Consider the following 17,357-nt stretch of genomic DNA (forward strand, 5'->3'; position numbering starts at 1 on the left):
CTTGTACATTATTGTTTGTCAGTCGTGTTGCAGGTGCACCCCTTCACCCTTCGTGTCCACCCCCCACCCCACCTTTCCCCTGGTAGCCACTAATCTGTTCTCTTTGTCTGCATTTTTAAATTCCTCATGAGTAGAGTCATACAGAGATTGTCCTTCTCTATCTGGCTTATTTCACTTAACATAATTCCCTCAAGGTCCATCCATGTTGTTGCAAATGGGACGATTTTGTTCATTTTTATGGCTGAGTAGTATTCCATTGTATATATATACCACATCTTCTTTATCCAGTCATCTGTTGATGGGCACTTAGGTTGCTTCCACGTCTTGGCTATTGTAAATAATGCCGCAGTGAACATCGGGGTGCATAGGACTTTTGGAATTGCTGACTTCAAGCTCTTTGGATAGATACCCAGTAGTGGGATGTTTTCCTAACTTTTTGAGCAAGAAACTCTGCCGCTTATTAGCTGTGTGACCTTGTTTCACTTTTATCTGTAAAATAGGGGGAAACTCCATATAGTGATTATGAACATTCCATGGGATAAGTTTGTAAAAGCACTTAAATACTCTGCTTGGCATATAATAAGCACTCAATAAGATGGTAGTTGTTTTTATTTAGATGTGGTTCTTGATTTCTAAGCAAATTGAGGACACGAGACTCCAAGATACAAAACAATAGAAAATGGTAACTGGGATGGAGGGTCAGTTATGGGAGGCTTCGTGGAGAAAAGGGGTTTGGAGTGAACCTAGAGAATTGGATAAAATTTAGAAAGTTGAGAAGTGTGGCAATCTTAAATTGTTTCTCTGAGTATCCTTAAATGTTTGTAAATTCCCCGAGCACTTAACTTTTAAGTAGTTCTTCTGTTTTTGACTCTAGCTATAATATAAGTTGAAAGACATTTAGAGTATTGAAAAATCTAAATTATAGCTGTGTAATAGAACTTTCTGCGCTGATGGAAATATTCTGTGTCTGCACTGTTCATTATGGTAGTCATTAGCCATATTGAGCACTTGAAGTGTGGCTAGTATGACTGAGGAACTAAATTTTAAATTTTATATACTATTATTTAAATTTAAAAGGAAATGGCCATATGTGGCTATCATACTGGACAAGCACAAAAGTGAGCTTAAAATGAAATTAATAACTCGTTTCCAAAGAAATAGAATATGAGTAACAGTTTCTAATCAGTTAATTCTTTTGTAATTTATAAGTTCATTATATAATGCTCTTTGTTTTGTTGTAGGTCTCCAATTGAGAAACATGGCACTGTTTTTCCTGCACTCTACCCACCTATTGCTGGACTTCTGTTGTAACAAGTTGGCAAACACTGGCTGGAACTGGGCTGCAATAAAACATGCCAGTATCAATGCTGACAAGAGCCTAACAAGTGCCAACTTACCGATGATTACGCATTTTGAATTCTAATGAACTGTTTTAACCTTCAGGAAGAATTGTAAAGACCTGTACATAGCACAACATGATCCGGATAATATATATACTGTTCATGTACATCCACAAATACACCTTGTACCAAATAATGCTTTCTTGTAGTAGAATAAGAATCGTGTAAATTCTAAAAGATTTTAGCAGGTTTTCTTTCCCTATTCATTGTTTCTTATCAGTTTTAAAAGACTCCTTAAAGCATGTCAGATGAAAAGCAATTAGGATTAAAAGTTTCCATTTAGTTTCCTTTAAACCATTGAGGCTTCATTAAACTCTTTTCACTTACTAAACTTTTGTATCTTCTTTGTTTTGACACACTCCCCTTTGCTTTTCCTCTCGTCTGTCAGAAAGTTTTCAAATCATTTAATTCAAATACTGAAATACTTAATAAGCAACTACTTGATTTTTAAAGATGACTTCAGAGGAGTGGTCATCACTAGGTGCTTTGTCCTTTTTGTATTCTAGTTGCACCCATCTCTTGGATTGGATGTAGCAATAACATTTTTTGGCTGTTGAGAGCTCTTGAATTCAGTCATTATCCCTGAGAACTAAAAGAGTTGGTTCTGAATTCAACTTCTTCAAATTTACCCCAAACAATACAAAATTCTGATTTGGTTTTATGCCCTCCAGTTGCCTAATGTTAAGGTTGGATGAGTAAAGCATGCACAGCTACAGGCTTTCTTTCTACTTAACTTTTGGATTTGCTATTAAAAATACTGTTCACATTCATATCCTTCTCCTTAGCCCTTCATATTTCTTTGCCTCTATTCTTCTACACTGCAGATTTTTCCCACCTATTGTACAAAGAAATTGCGATGTATATTTTCATGTAATTTGATTTTGGAATTCTGTCACCTTATGTAGTGAGTTCTTCCAAAATATAATTTTTTTCCAATAATTGTCAAGTTGTTGGCTTTTATTGTATTGAATGAAGGTTATAATACTGAATGCCAGAGAAGTGCAGTTTAGAAAAATCTCAGGTTGATTCCTTATGCAAACTTAATACTTGAAAATCACATGGCCATGGCAGTCTGTGTATTGGGCTCTATCTAGATTCTTATGTGAATCTCAAAGCATTACAGGAGTGTAAATGCGTTGCTATTTGACATATAGATCTGTCACTGACATAGTGCACTTGGATTTTATTAGTGTTTGAGCATAAGTATATTTCATATCATAAGTTTTCTGAAACAACTTCAGGAAATGGTAAAATGAGCATGTGCAGTGTTAAAGGCAGGCCCAGGTTCCTCTATGTTTGGTGTGAGGTTGGGATTGGGAAGTAGTCTTTGGCACGTAAGGGATAAAACTTGAGATAGTGTCAGATGGGACATGGTGTTAATTGTGAGGATCACTGAGAAGTGGTGCATCACTGTTCTGTGGGGTTTGGAGAAGTGCTTTGGCAGAAGAGTGCAAGGATTCCTGCAAGTAGCCCAGTCCTCGACAGGCTTTGCATGCCCCTTTTTAAGCAGAAGTTAAATGGTTGAGGATGAAGTCACAGTAGAGAGTAATTTTTCTAAATCCCAGTCTGTTCTCCACTCTGAAGCATAATAAAAGCCCATAAATGTGTAATGACTGAATGTGAAAATTGTCTGACTTGATTCATCGCAGCCCAGTTTTCTTCAAGAGGTTCGTTTGTGACTTTGTTTTTTCAAAGACTCTGTAAAAAAACTATTGCCCCAAAGTGCCAGTACTGCACACCTATCTGGGACTTTGAATGCAATCCCTTTTACTCTTAAATCAGAAATTGTTCACATGGTGGTTGCTCGTGGCAAAATGGAGTCTGAATTTTGCTCTCCTATTGCTGTAATTTGGCTAGCAATCTGTTGAGTTAAAACATGGGATTTGACTCTTGAGGGAGTAGCAAATGACCTAGTAACTCAGGGACAGCTATTCTTGAACTTTAAGTGCCACTTTAATGCAGTGACTTTGGTATAACCATGTGTTATTTAGGGCTAGGGCTAGGGGAAGTAGAAGGGAGAGCCAGGAATGAGTACCCCTCTCTTACACTCCTTTCCATCTAGTGCCCTGACAGTGCTACATATGGAAACACAGGCCACGATAGATGTTTTGACTTCTTTTCCTCTGTCAGAGGTGTCATCTGTGCCTTTCCCAGTGTTCATCTGACAGTGTGAATTTAAATGCCTCTACATTTTATATTAAACCACACTCAGGTGACACTGATCCAGGTGGCTTCTGTCCCACCAGTGCCTCATCCTTAGTGTGAGGTGAGTCCTCTCTGCTTTAGGAAAAGGATTTTTGTCCCTAACCTTGTGCCAACTATCAACATCTACATAGTCTAATGGACTGTAGAAGTATTGGCTGTTTCCTAAATTTATTCCAAGTTCTTATAAAGGCTTACAGATTTCAGTCTCTGCTCATTATGGGATGGATGATCTCAGTGGCTTTCTGGCCTCTTTTTGTGAGTATAAAATCCATATGAAGTTGGTTTCATTGTCATTATAAGGTAATATCTTTGTGAGGTTATTCCACTAGTTCTATGATCACTTGGGTGTCATAGTATCTTTAATGGCCTTCATTCTTGGTTGTGAAATTTTATTTTATATGCTCACTCACCCTCTACAAATCTGCCCATTTTGGGTTGTGGTGCCTGTGTATTTTTGCCCGTCTGGTCTACAGTTGGTGGAATTACCTTTTTGTACTGCCACTTCTCAGCATCTTTGAAATTTGACATAATGTTGCTTCATTCCAGTTTTTTTTAGTTCTGTAATTTGTTGATTGTATTTAACTATGTGAGTTCTGTTGTGATGTTTACTGTATTGTAAAGCACCTTGATCATGTGATGGGTGCTCTATAAATCAATAAATGATGACTTAGAGGCTGTATCATGAGCTATTTTGGTTTTAGGATGCAGGTCTCAAAAGCAAGTTGTGGGATTCTTTCTATATAAACAGCACATGGTATCAAAGGGTCCACAGGGGAACCTTGATGAAGAATTTTAACTTCATTTAAAGAAGGAACCAGAGGGTGGAAAGTTAACTTCCAACCTGACATAATGGTCTTAAAATTTCCAGTACTGGGCCAAGCACCGTTCTTAATCAGAGTTTATGTGCATGCTGATTTAGAACTTTAATAACGTGAGCACATGTTAGAGCATTTTTGGGGATTTTGTCTTTGGCCTTAACTGGGTTGACCATAAAGATAAGCTAAAAGGTGAAGGACCCAGACTCAAAAGTGAACTGGAAGAGACTGGAGGCACCATCTCAGTCACCACCTTCCCTCCTCTAAACAGATGGGCAAATTTGGCCCAAATACCTGCCCAGGATCACTTAGTTAGTGGCAAAAGAGGCAAGACGTTTTCCCTTTCTTTTTTTTCTTAATAGGATGTCAATATCCAGCTTTTCACCCTGCATCCTTACATACAGTGCATATGGAGTTACAGTGTTAGGTGTTGAAAGTTTCTTTGTCTTGATATAAGTTGCCAGTGGCTATTAAGGCTTCTTCCTGACAAACTCAGAAAAAAACATGGAGCCAGATCTTTTAATCAGAGCTGAGGTAGAAACAAGAAAATCGTCCTTGAGAGCAGTTTGGGGAAGATTGGGGATCATTTTCAGAGTTTATTTTCCCTGATAAATATATTTGAAATAAAACTATTATACAAGGGCCTAGATGATGTCCCTGAATGTTAAATATCAGTTTTATGCATAATCATTTACTCAAGGTATATAGCAAAAAAGTTTTATTTGCATGCTGCTTCAAATGCAAATGAACAGGGGCCAGCCTCATGGCCAAGTGGTTAAGTTCGCGGGCGCTCCACTTCGGTGGCCCAGGGTTTCGCTGGTTCGGATCCTGGGTGTAGACATGGCACCACTCACCAGGCCACGCTGAGGCGGCGTCCCACATTGCACAACCAGAGGCATTCACAACTAGAGTATACAAACAATGTAATGGGGGACTTTGGGGAGAAGAAAAAAATGCAAATGAACAGGTTTTCAACTGTGCCCATTGTGTGCAAGGCGTTGGGTTTCAGCAGAAGAACCAGTTGATTTTCTCTCTCTCCCTTATAAAGTTGAGCTGGTAACCATCGTATCAGATTTAAGTTTTTTCCCTTCTGGAAGACTGCAAACCCGAACAGGATTCAGTTTGCATAGCAAATTATTTCCAGGAAAAAATATTTTTGGTTGCTCAGTTTCAGATGTGTGTAACCTGACAGCCAAGGTAGGATTAAGGGTTTTTGGCTTGTTGAGTCAGCACTCCACACTGGGCTGTAGTGAAATGATTAAAGAACTTTGAATCCTGTTCACATAGGTCGAATAAAATGGAGAAGAAAAGGGCTTTCACAAGGCAGCCAGACACAACTTAAACATAGGAGCTGCACAGAAAGTTATAGGCAAGATACTTAATTTTTTCCCTTCCCAGCAGTATCCATTAGGAAAAGTATAATGGCACTTGTGTGTTCACAGTGACATCTCATTTATTCCTAACGAGCACCAGAAATCAAGTTCCTATTTATTAAGCCTCTACTTTGTGGCAGGCCTGTGCTAGGCAAGTTTCATAAAGGCTCTAGTCAAATTCTTAGAAGGATCCTCCGAAGTAATAGTTTCTCATGAGGCAACAGGTTCAGTTAACTTGTCTAGATTGTAGAGCAAGTAAGTTTCACAGCTGGGATTCAGTTCCATGACCTTCCTTCCATGCTGGGTGCCATGACCCCTGACCTCAGGAACATATTTTCCAAGGTCACGTAGAGAGCAGATGTGTTGAGGCTGGTACTTGAACCCAATTCGTTGGACGACCAGTCTAGTGCTGCCCTCCCTTCCCTCTCCTACCGTGATAGGACACTGTCTCCCCAAAAAGAGTGTTCCCCTGTGCTCTGAAAGCTGTGAGTATCCATCCCGTCCTGCACTTCATGTCCCTGTCCAAGACAACTGCACACTGAGTTCCTCTTAATCTGATAGCAAAACCTGAATTAGGTCTAAAATGAACCACGTTCTAGTGCTCTGATTTTTCCAAGTGTCTATATTTCAGGTCATATCTAATGTGATAGCTCCATCCAAGCCTGTTGGGTGTTACAGTGCAGTGAGTACTACAGATGCTTTATTTTACAGGCTTTATTAAGAAGTCCTCTGTAGCTTGGGGGTTTCAACCAATAACAGTCCCCTCAGAACACAAAGGTTCAGAGATATTAGTATATTAATGGTATCTCTAAGAGGCATGCTTTCTCCTCTGATAGAGGCTTCTTGAAGGTAGGTTGTGATGAGGAGATAGTCAAGCCCGTAAATTGATTGAATCCCTTAAGGTGAGTTCTCACTTGATTGTGAGCATCTAGTCCAAGCAAACTGAAAGGGCACAAATTTGTTTATTCTTGCATGTGCTGCTCTAAGGGAGAGGGTCCCTGGTCGTCTTCAAATTCTCAAAAGGGGTCATGACCCTCCAAATCATTATGAACCGTGAATTCTAGTCCAACTCCTTGAAATTGATGAAGAATCTGAGATAGCTTGCAGGAACTTGCCCATGATCAACACAGCAAATCAGTTGCAGAGCCAAACTTGAACTCAGGTTTTCTTGACTTCTGCTATAGCTCACAGTGGTAACAACTCATCAAACATTTTGAGCACTGGCTGTATGTCAGATGCTAGGCTGATGCTGGTGAGGCAAAGATAAGTCAAATGGTGCAAAATGCATCAGCTATGACGGTACTTCCCAACCACTTTTATGTCATGTTTATGTTATTACCCAGAAAATATTTATAGGGTACTCTTAAGATAAACAGATGAGGCTGCTTGTGGCCACCCTGATGGCCCCAAGGGCTTACCATTTGGCATACCTATAAACCATTCTTGACAGGCCGGGAAGCTTGGTTCTATGGCACCTCCATTGAGCCTGGCAATACTCCCCTACCCTCCTTCGTCTAAGTGCTGCTTGCTCAGAGCAGCTTCTCTAAGCACCTCCCAGCCTAGGCTTCCTTCACATCTTCAGTTTCCCACCACACTGGAACATCATTTCCCTGAGCACACCATTGTTCTCACACATTTCAATATCCCCTCCCCTTCTATCTCCCAGGTGTTCCTCAGCCAGAATTCCTCCCTCTTCTCCCAAATTTTAACTCCATAACCCTATGTTTTCATGAACTGAAGTCTAAATTCCTTCACCATTCCACTTCACTACCCACTAATGCTTAACCTTGGCAGCACCTAAAACTTCTCCAGCTTCAAATCCTCCCCTTTTCTGTTCTGACACCCTTATCTTGTTCTCAGGTCCTTCTTTCAACCTATGTCTCCTACTCTTGGCTCTTCTCCAAGACCCCCACTTCCCCTGCAGTCCTTAACTGTTGATGCTTCTAGGAGTGGGTACAATCAGCCTTCTTTTGACTCTCCTTTGAGTAAAAATCTTTTTGAAAGGTCTCATGCTATTCAGTTAGTTATATACTCTTTGGCCTCTTTTTTTTTTTTTTTTTTTATATTAGTCATCCCCATATTCACTAAAGATTTTAGCACCTGGCTTATGGTCTTCTTCCTTCCCTACGTCTAAATTCCGATACCTAATTTTCCTAGCTTCTCACTTCCACTTCAGCTACTGTATTTCATGGCCCTGTCCTGGACTTCATCATTTCCTAGTGCTATTTAACTGATGAACTCCAGTTTGCCATCCTGACCACAGGGCTCTCACAACCTTGTTGGCAGGGCACTGGTCTTCAATATTACAGGGACCTGCGGTTTTATGACTCCACGTCGGCCTCTACTCAGTCTGCACCTGAACTGTATTATCATAGCACTCGCAGTTTCTTTTTGACAATAAATCCCAAGCCTTGGGCAAATGCTATAATCCATATTCTCTGCTTCTTGCAGCCAAGTGGTTTAGTTCTGCTAGAGAAAAAGTGACCCATCCACACCTAGGAAACACTTGAAACCAGGCTTTCCAACCTCAGATTCCTCTCCCAAATTTTCTTCACTCTCTTCTGTTCCCCTTGCCTACGGACTTCCACCATAAAATTGATGGCATCAAGCGATCTCCCTGGCATCTCTTTCCCCTTTCACATCTCTCTGCATGCGTCTTCTTGTTTCCAAATGTTTTAGTAGCATAACAGAGAGCTGCCTCTAGTCTAAAGTTAATCCCTTTTGAAGTCCTTCTGCCTTCGCTTGGAGGGCTCTCTGCCTCCCCAGGGACCTTGAAACGTCATTAGCCTTTCCCTCTCCTTTGGCTCTTTTCTCTCAGCCTCTCACATCTTTACAAAAAACCTAAAAACCAACAAAACCCCTCTCTCGACCCTCTTATAGTCCGGTGTTTCCAAAGAATACAGGAGTCTATGCTCGCTGTGTCCATCCTTCTCAGTGCCCTCCCTAGGGCGTGGAATATGATAGAGCCCAGTCCGTGCTTGAGAAGTCCCGAGCCTCGAAAGTACTAGGTGGAGAGCGACAGGCTCTCGGTTCTGCCCAGCTACTCCCTCCACTTTCCTTCACCGCTCTTTGCTAACCTCGACTCCTCTCTTTGCCTAGGTTCCCGTGACTCTCGCGAGACTTGAGACCTCCGTTACGCGCCGCCCCAGTTGAGCGGCGCACTTCTCGCGAGGCTGCAGGCAGGGCCGGGCCCGACATGGCGGAAGGTAGGGGTTTTGTGGAGCCGCGCGGGAAGTCGTGGAGCTGTGGGGGCGCTGCTGGCTGGGCGAAGTAGTCGTGAGAGGGTTTGGCCGGGCGTGGTCGCATGGGGCACAGCGGGTCTCGCGAGCCTTCCTCTCCAGCCTCTCCCGGGCGCCTCGGGCCGGGGTCTTGAGCGCTATTCCTATGGCAACGCCCCTGCGGCCGCCCAACCCCGCGGGACCGCGGCGGGCTGCGGAGCGGGGCGGGGAGGTCCCGTGTCCGGGACGGGCGCACCGCGGGGATCGCGAAGGCGGCGGGCACGCTCCTTTGATTGCCGGCAGCTCTGAGGCGGCGGGGGAAGTAACCCTTCTTCTTAGGAAATCGAAACTGCTGTCCTGGCACGTCTCGCATCCGGAAGGGGTACCTTCCTCGCCTGGGACTGCTCTTGGGGTGAGGGGTGCGGGAGAGCTGGGCCTGTGATCGGGCTTCCCAGCATCCCGGGATTTGGGCCGGCTGGGATTCCTTCCGCAGGTTCCAGATGTGCAGGGGAGGAGGGGGTTTGCTCGGTAAGGGAGTTGGCCAAGGTCACTCTCCTCGTAAACCAGACATCTGCTCCTCTGCCTCTCAGTCCAGTCATTACCCTCTCTTCTGGGGCTTTCCTTATGGCACTGCAGGTAAAGGCAATTTGGCATCTCAGGTTCTGCCTCCCTTAACGCAGCAATATCAGAATCCTTCATTGTCAAAGACTTACTGTACAGGTAGGGGGAAAGAAGGCCCAGAGATGGGGAGTTACCTGCCAGGGCCTCTACAGTGACACTGTCGGACTTGGCCGGCGTCCGTCTCCTATTCACCCCATTATCGGAGGAAAATACTTATTAATATTTTTTGAGTGACTGCCTTGTGCTGGTCACAGCCCGTCCTATTGCTTTAGAACTAAGCTTTGAACCCATCTTTACTGGGATCTTAGATTTGGGCGGCACACGACAGTTTGCAGGCTTTTCTTATTTGAATTAGACTTCGGAACAACCTTGTGAAGGAAGCCTGGCGTCGTGTTATTTGCACCTTATAGACAAAGGAATTGAGGCCACAGTTATAAAGGTAGCTGGGACTGGCACCCAGTTTTTGTCTTTGCTCTTTCTACCACGCTAGACCTCCCGGAGTGGGAAACATCAGCTAAATATTGTATGAAAGCAGAGGGGGAATAAAAAGAACAGAAAGAAATCTAAGGCATCCCATGAAGCTAGTTTTTGGATAAATCACAGAATATTGCCTAACACAGCAGGTAGCCAGCGAATGGAGCTTGTTGCTCAGAACAGTGAGGTGGAAAGGTTCAGAAAGGCCCTATGTGGGGTAATGGCGTAGTCCGGCGCTTTCACACTAGGTGGAGAGGTTGAGGAGTGTTTTGGGAAAGCGTTACCAGGGTTGAAATTGTGGAGGGCAACTGCTTTTTCTTTCAGCAGTTTTCCTGAGCACCTGCTGTGCTTTGCAGTCAGATTCCAGCCATGAGGAGCTCTCTCTGGAGTGTCTCCTGCTGAGTGTATCGATTGTTGTCCTGCAAGTGCTTTGAAACATGTCTTAGGGTAGCCTTGAGAGACATCTAGCCAGTGGAGTATGCACCTTGAGCAAACAAAACATCCTTTCAGGGTTCAATTGGCAAGGGAGGATAGCTAGGGAGGCGCAGTCTTGAGGTTGTGACTTGACAGTTTTTCTTTTACCTTTTTTGTGTCCCAATTTCCTAGCCTATGTTCTGCTTTAAGCTTTTTCGAAACAGTGTTGCAACCTTGACTAGGAAGAATTGAGGGAAGGCTTCTAGTCTAGTTAGCTCATTAAACTGAAGCTGTTTGTTAAGCGAAGGAAGGTCAGATTAACAAGAAAACGTTTTGCAGGGGGTGTCCACTTTAGTGCCGCTTATACTTTAATCAGACTTCGTCAGAGTTGGCTACACTTCTGAGATATTCATTTAAATGTAAACAAATAGCAAAAATCTGTGTCGTGTAACAATTCCATGATCTGTAAGCACACTCTGTGGGAACTTCCCTGATACTGGTTTTCGGTGGTATAAGCGTGTGAGCATGTGGGAAATAGCCTCTAGGAATAGTAAACAGAACCTGGAGAGACTGAGTGTACGACGACTTCTTAACGTGACTTCTTTAGAAACCAACTTTCTTTCTTTCCATCCATCCATGGATTGGTTTGACCGTATATATTTAGCTAAAGTCTGTCCTAAAATTAATTTCCGTTTCTTCTCTGCATCTCTGCAGCTATCCTAATCTAAGCTTCCTTCATTGCTCAAAAAAGTCCCTCCCACGTGCTCTTCCTGCTTTTACTTTTTCTCCTTGATTTTGCTTCCCACAGTCTATTTTTACAGTTTCCAGTGTTCCCTTTAAAATATAAATCAGATCATGTCTCTCCCACTCTTAATATACTTACCCCTCCGCACCCCCTTCCCCACTCCCATGGCTCTGCATGGTCTTGAGATATATTTCAAAGCCTTCCAGCGACTTTCAGGTCCCAGTAGGGTCGGGCCCCCGGTTGGCATTGCAGCCTGCTGCCTACTTCCCTCCTCATTCACCGTGCTCTTGCCACACTGACTTCCTTGCTGTTATTTGTACATTCCCAACTTGCTTCTCCCTCTACGTCTTTGTCCTTGCAGTTCCTTTGGTCTGGAACAGTCTTCCTCAGCTTCTCCGCACAACTAACCAACTTTTGTTCAGGTATCTGTTCAGTTCTCACCTCTTCAGAAATCTTCCCTAATTTTTTTTACTCCCTTACCAAAATATAAACCCCATGAGGGCAGAGAGTTTCTCTGTTTTGTTTACTGCTGTACCTCCCAACTTAGACTCATGCCTGTGGTTGAAGGAACGGATGAGTATATTGAGCATCAGTTACCAGACATCAGGAAAGGTTGCCTGGATACACCCTTAGTCTCTTGTCAAGTAAGCTGGCTGGTCCAGCTCTTAATGTGCTCTGAATAAGATCGGTCTGCTGGGAGCTGCCAAGCCTACTTTTTCTCTAGGCCATTTTAGTCTTTGCAATTAAAGTGTAATGCTTAAGAGCTCAGTCTTTGCTCTCTTTGCAGTTTTGAAATTTATTTTTTCATTTATTATTTTAGTCATTTAACAAATGTCCCAGGCTGTTGATAATTATGTATAGTCTGGAGACCTCTCCAGCACTATCCCTTTCTACGCCATTCATTTCTTTTCTCTTCCTTTCCTTTCTTTCACTTGTCACCAGCAGTAGCTGTTCATTTTCTCCTTGAGGATTTTATTCAAAAGAAGTTTATCTCTTCATTGCAGTGACTGTGGATGTGCCAGAGTAGAGATAGTGAATCCTGTTTAGATATGCAGAGTTCAGTCACTGGCAAGGCGAGTTGCTGTAGTTGAGATATTATGATTTACAGCCTTGCCCAACAAAATGAGAAACTGCTGTGTCCTCATTCTCTTTTGTTGAATCTGAGTAGGCCCAGGACCTATGGTATTTCTTGAACTCCGCCTAGTAAGGCCCTGTGGGGTGGAGGATGGGATGACCATGGAGTAGGGGTGGAGGGAGAAATAGTGAGTGGTTAAAAAAGAATAGCCAGACCTAGAGCCTGTTCACAGGGAACTCCAGTCTAGGTGGTGAGATGAAAAGCATGTGTACAAAAAACTATTGTACCAGCCTGGTGGCGTAGTGGTTAAGTTTGACATGCTCTGCTTTGGCAGCTGGAGTTTGCAGGTTTGGATCCCAGGTGCAGACCTACACCACTTGTCAGCCATGCTGCAGCAGTGACCCACGTGTAAAGTGGAGGAAAATTGGCACAGATGTTAGCTCAGGGCTAATCTTCTTCAAGCAAAAAAAGCCCACAAACAAAAAAAAGATTGTTAGAGGCTGGCCCCATGGCTGAGTGGTCAGGTTTGCCCACTCTGCTTTGGTAGCCCAGGGTTTCACAGGTTCGGATCTTGGGTGTGGACCTAGCACTGCTCGTCAGGCCATACTGAGGTGGTGTCCCACATAGCAGAGCCAGACTGACCTACAACTATGTACTGGGGGGATTTGGGGAGAAGAAGACGACGACGACAAAAAAGGAAGATTGGCAACAGATGTTAGCTCAGCTGCCAATCTTTGGAAAAAAATAAAAATAAAAAAACTTTTGTAAGGTGGAAGGTGAAAGATGCTTAGCAGTTCTGAAAACTCAGAATAGGAAGAGATGTTTTAGGGAAGCGATGGGGAGTGTGTTTTGGGTGGTCAGGGGTGGCCTTTGCCACAGGAGATGGTGTTTTAGCTGAGGTTTGCAAAATAGGCCTCTTTTGGATGTTGAGAGATGGAAGTGGGAAGAGGTCATTATTCTCAGTGGAAGGAGTAGTGAGATAGAGAGTTGGAAAAGTATGTTAAGGGCCAGATTATGAAGGGATTGTGTACTCTGGGCCATGGTGTGAGGCTACTGAAAGATATCAGCCAAGGAAGGGCTGTGACTGGAATTGTCTGCGGTGTGTTGAAATGGCTGCAGTGTAGAGGATGGATTTGGGAGGAAGTGGGGCTGGAGCGGAGACTGTAGCAACTGATGAGTCCTTTGGTAAGGGGCATTGGGCCTGGTGAGGACTGGTGTGAGAGAGACTAGAGAAGGTATAAAAGTCAGGACTTTAGAAACCTGTTTGCATGTTGACAAGAGAGAGATCAAAGATGACTCAAGGGTTCTAGGGCTGGATGACTCAGTTAATGGCTGGGCTGTTAACAGGAAGAGGAGGAACAGATTTGAGAACAAATATCTTGACCATGACTTTGCCATGCCCAGTATACCTTTAGGTGGTTTTTCTTAGCAGTCAGTTGGAAGCATTTCTAGTTAGACTGCTGTTAGGGTGAAAATTTGCTAGTGAGCTATATTTGTTGAGTGTCTCCCGTGAAGCCGGCTCTGTAATCAGTGCTAGACAGAGTGAGGTTTTGAAAGATGTATAAGTCACACCACTGACTTGCAGAGAAGATTTAACAGAGTTGAATTACATTCAGGAAAAATGTATTTCATTTCTATTAGGTGCAAGCTGCTGTGCTAGAGATGGCAGAGTGAGTAAGACAGTCTCACCTGTAGTGGAACTTGTAGAACAGAGAGAGAAAGGCAAAGTTTCTCAAAAAGACATGCATATAGTGCTTTTCAGTTTACTCAGTTTTATCTTTTGAATTGATAATTAGTGGCACAACTGTCCAGTGCAGCCTCAAGTCAGTAACCCAGAAGTCATCCCTGACCTCCCCCTACCTCTGTAGTCAGTCACCAAATCCTGTGGATCCTATAAAGCTCTCACATGTGTTCTTTTCCTCTCTGCTGTCATTCCATTAGTTTAGACTAGCTGTTCTCAACCCGGAGGACCCTGCACATGAGAATCACCTGGGGAGCCTTTAAAACCCTAAATTTAGGCATCACTCAGCTTCAATGAAGATCAACATCTCCCGTAAAACTTTTTTTTCAAATTGAGTTAATATTGAATAAAACATGGTTTTACTGAATCCGTTTTTAAAAACAAATGTAATTGTTTATATATATAAAATAAGATCATCTTTCCTATCTAAGAAGTCATGGATAGTGAGTTTTATCTGTAACTGGAGTAAAAGGGTTTTTTAAAGCAAACTTTGCTTAAATAATGGATTTTGGACTTTGTCAAAGCATTCAAGTTATGACAGTTACAATTGCTAGATTTTTAAAAGGGTGAAAAGTCAAAATATGAAATCTCTTTTAGCACATCATGTTTTTAATAATATCCAAACTGTGTGTGTGTGTGTGTGTGTGTGTGTGTGTGAGTGAGAGAGAGAGAGAGAGTGAGTGAAGCAGACCGTCAGGGGTGTCTATGACCCTCACTATTTGTTTGCACTCTCCTCCAGATGGTATTGCTATCGTCTTTTCTTTCCCCTTCCCCTCCTCTTTTCATTAGGGTATGTGTGGACTTGAGTTCTCAGCAGTAAATATATCCACTGTTTCTTATTCCCCATTAAGTAGTTTTCCTATATTTAGCGCTCTTGATTAATGAATATTCGCTAACCCCAGTGAAGAAAAATTCCGTCTGCACCGGGACAGGTTTAGGAAAGTAGTAGTGGTAGTAATTCATCACCAGTGAGAAGCCTATCTATTCGGATGCCAACAGGAAGTTACTATTTTCTAGGGAGATGATACTTTAATGAAATACTCTTATTCGGAAAAGCCTAATATGTGCTTGAAACAAAAATTATTCTTGTAATTCTCAAAATAGGATATCACAGCTTTCACAATCATTTTTATTTTATCTAATGGACATAATTAAAGCAGAGTATGGATAAAATCATTTAGTCATTAAAGAATTACACAAAGAACATTAATTTGGGGCCAGCCTGTGGCCTAGTGGTTAAGTTCGTGCCCTCTGCTTCAGTGGCCGAGGGTTTTGCCAGTTTGGATCCTGGGTGCGGATATGGCACTGCTCATCAGGCCACGTTGAGGCAGCGTTCCACATACTACAACTAGAAGGACCCACAACTAAAAATATACAACTATGTACCAGGGGGTTTTGGGGAGAAAAAGGAAAAATAAAATCTTTAAAAAAAAAAAGAGAACGTTAATTCACTGCTAAAATTGGAGCTGGAATGTAGGAACTATAGAAGTGCGGAGAAAGGAAATATCAGGGTTTTGTTAATCTAAAACGACAATACAGTGTGGGTTAGAATTGGAGTAGGCAGAGGGCAGTAGAAATTGCATTTAAGATGGGGAATGGAAAGAACACATTTAGTTCCTGGATTAATGAATTAATTAATAATTAAAATTTGTTTGATGTCTTGACGTTGGAGATGAAATTACACAGCATGGTACAATGGGATGAGCATGGATTTTGGCTTAAGATCTTAAATGTTGACTCGGCTCCTGCTAATTGTGTAATTTTAGGCCATCCACTTAACCTAAGTGAATTCTATTTGTTAAGTACTGTACTACTTTGAGTATGTTGCTTAGAATTTAAGATGATGAAGAATTAACTGCTGTTAATTATGAGACATTAAAAATATTGATTCTTTTTTATTGCAAAATGTTACAAGAAACTATACATTTTATTTACTCTGTAAAACTTTGTAATTGACACTAATCCAGCAAGAAGCTGCTAGGACTTTAAAAGCTTTTACTATGCAGAATTTTTTGTTCATAAGGGTAGATGTATTAGTTTTCTACGGCTGGTGTGACAAATTTTCAGAAATTGGGTGGCTTAAAACAACAGAAATGTATTTGCTTGTGGTTTTGGAGGCCAGAAGTCTAAAATCAGTATCACTGGGCTGAAATGAACATGTTGCTAGGGCCATACTCTGCTTCTAGGAGAGAACCTCTCCCTTGCTTCTTACAGCTTCTGGTGCCCGCTGGTATTCCTTGGCTTGTGGCTGCATCACTGCAATCTTCAAGGCAAGCATCTTCAAGTCTCTCTCTATTCTGTCTTCATATGGCCCTTTCCTCTGTGTGTGTCACATCTCCCTCTGCTTCCTCTTATAAGGATACATGCAAATGCATTTAGGGCCTACCCATCCAATCCAGGATAATCTCCCATCTTCATATCCTTAATTTAGACCAGACAGCTTCCCTGGTGAATTCTACCAAACATTCAAAGAAGACTTAATACCTACCCTTCTCAAACTGTTCCAAAAAATTGAAGAGAGGGGAAGCTTCCTAACTCATTCTATGAAGCCAACATTACCCTTATTAATACCAAAACCAGACAAGGACAACACAAAAAAGGAAAATTACGGGCTAATATCACTGATGAGCATCAATGCAAAAATCCTCAACAAAATACTAGCAAGTCAAATACAATAATACATTAAAAAGATCAAACACCATGATCAAGTGGGATTTATTCCAGGGATGCAGGGATGGTTCAAAATCCGCACATCAATAAGTGTGACACACCACATTAACAAAATGAAGAATAAAAATCACTTGATCATCTCAGTAGATGCAGAGAAAGCATTTGACAAGATACAGCATCCATTTATGATAAAAACTCTGAATAAAATGGGTATAGAAGGACAATACCTCGACATAATAAAAGCCATATATGACATACCCTCAGCTAATATCATACTCTGGAGAAAACCTGAAAGCTAACTCATTAAGAATAGGAACCAGACAAAGATGCCCTCTTTTGCCCTTCTTATTTAACATAGCATTGGAAGTCTTAGCCAGAGCAATTAGGCAAGAAAAAGAAATAAAAAGTATCCAAATTGGAAAGGAAGAACTGTAACTGTCACTATTTGCAGATGGTGTTATATAGAAAATCCTAAAGAATACACCAAAAAACCTTTAGAAGTAGTAAATGAATACAGTACAGTTGCAGGATATAAAATCAACATACAAAAATACAGTAACACTATACACTAACTATACGCTATCTATATATTAACCGAAGTAGCAG

The 17,357-nt window shown here is 42.1% G+C and overlaps 2 protein-coding genes across 3 annotated transcripts in view; both read left to right on the forward strand.

Annotated features, from left to right (window-relative positions):
- UBE2G1 (ubiquitin conjugating enzyme E2 G1) overlaps positions 1 to 4,284 on the forward strand; it is a 106,109-nt gene extending 101,825 nt beyond the window's left edge. Inside the window, exon 6 of the mRNA XM_046675838.1 lies at positions 1,242 to 4,284. The gene's annotated coding sequence lies outside the window, so the exon portion shown is untranslated. The remainder of the gene's footprint in view (positions 1 to 1,241) is intronic.
- Positions 4,285 to 8,973: 4,689 nt separating this feature from the next.
- ANKFY1 (ankyrin repeat and FYVE domain containing 1) overlaps positions 8,974 to 17,357 on the forward strand; it is an 89,967-nt gene continuing 81,583 nt past the window's right edge. For both annotated transcript variants that reach the window (XM_046674255.1, XM_046674257.1), the window contains exon 1: positions 8,974 to 8,999. In XM_046674255.1, the coding sequence (XP_046530211.1) occupies positions 8,990 to 8,999 (10 nt within the window). In that variant the 5' untranslated portion in view covers positions 8,974 to 8,989. The remainder of the gene's footprint in view (positions 9,000 to 17,357) is intronic.

This window comes from Equus quagga, chromosome 11, assembly GCF_021613505.1.
Source record: "Equus quagga isolate Etosha38 chromosome 11, UCLA_HA_Equagga_1.0, whole genome shotgun sequence".
NCBI lineage: Eukaryota > Metazoa > Chordata > Mammalia > Perissodactyla > Equidae > Equus > Equus quagga.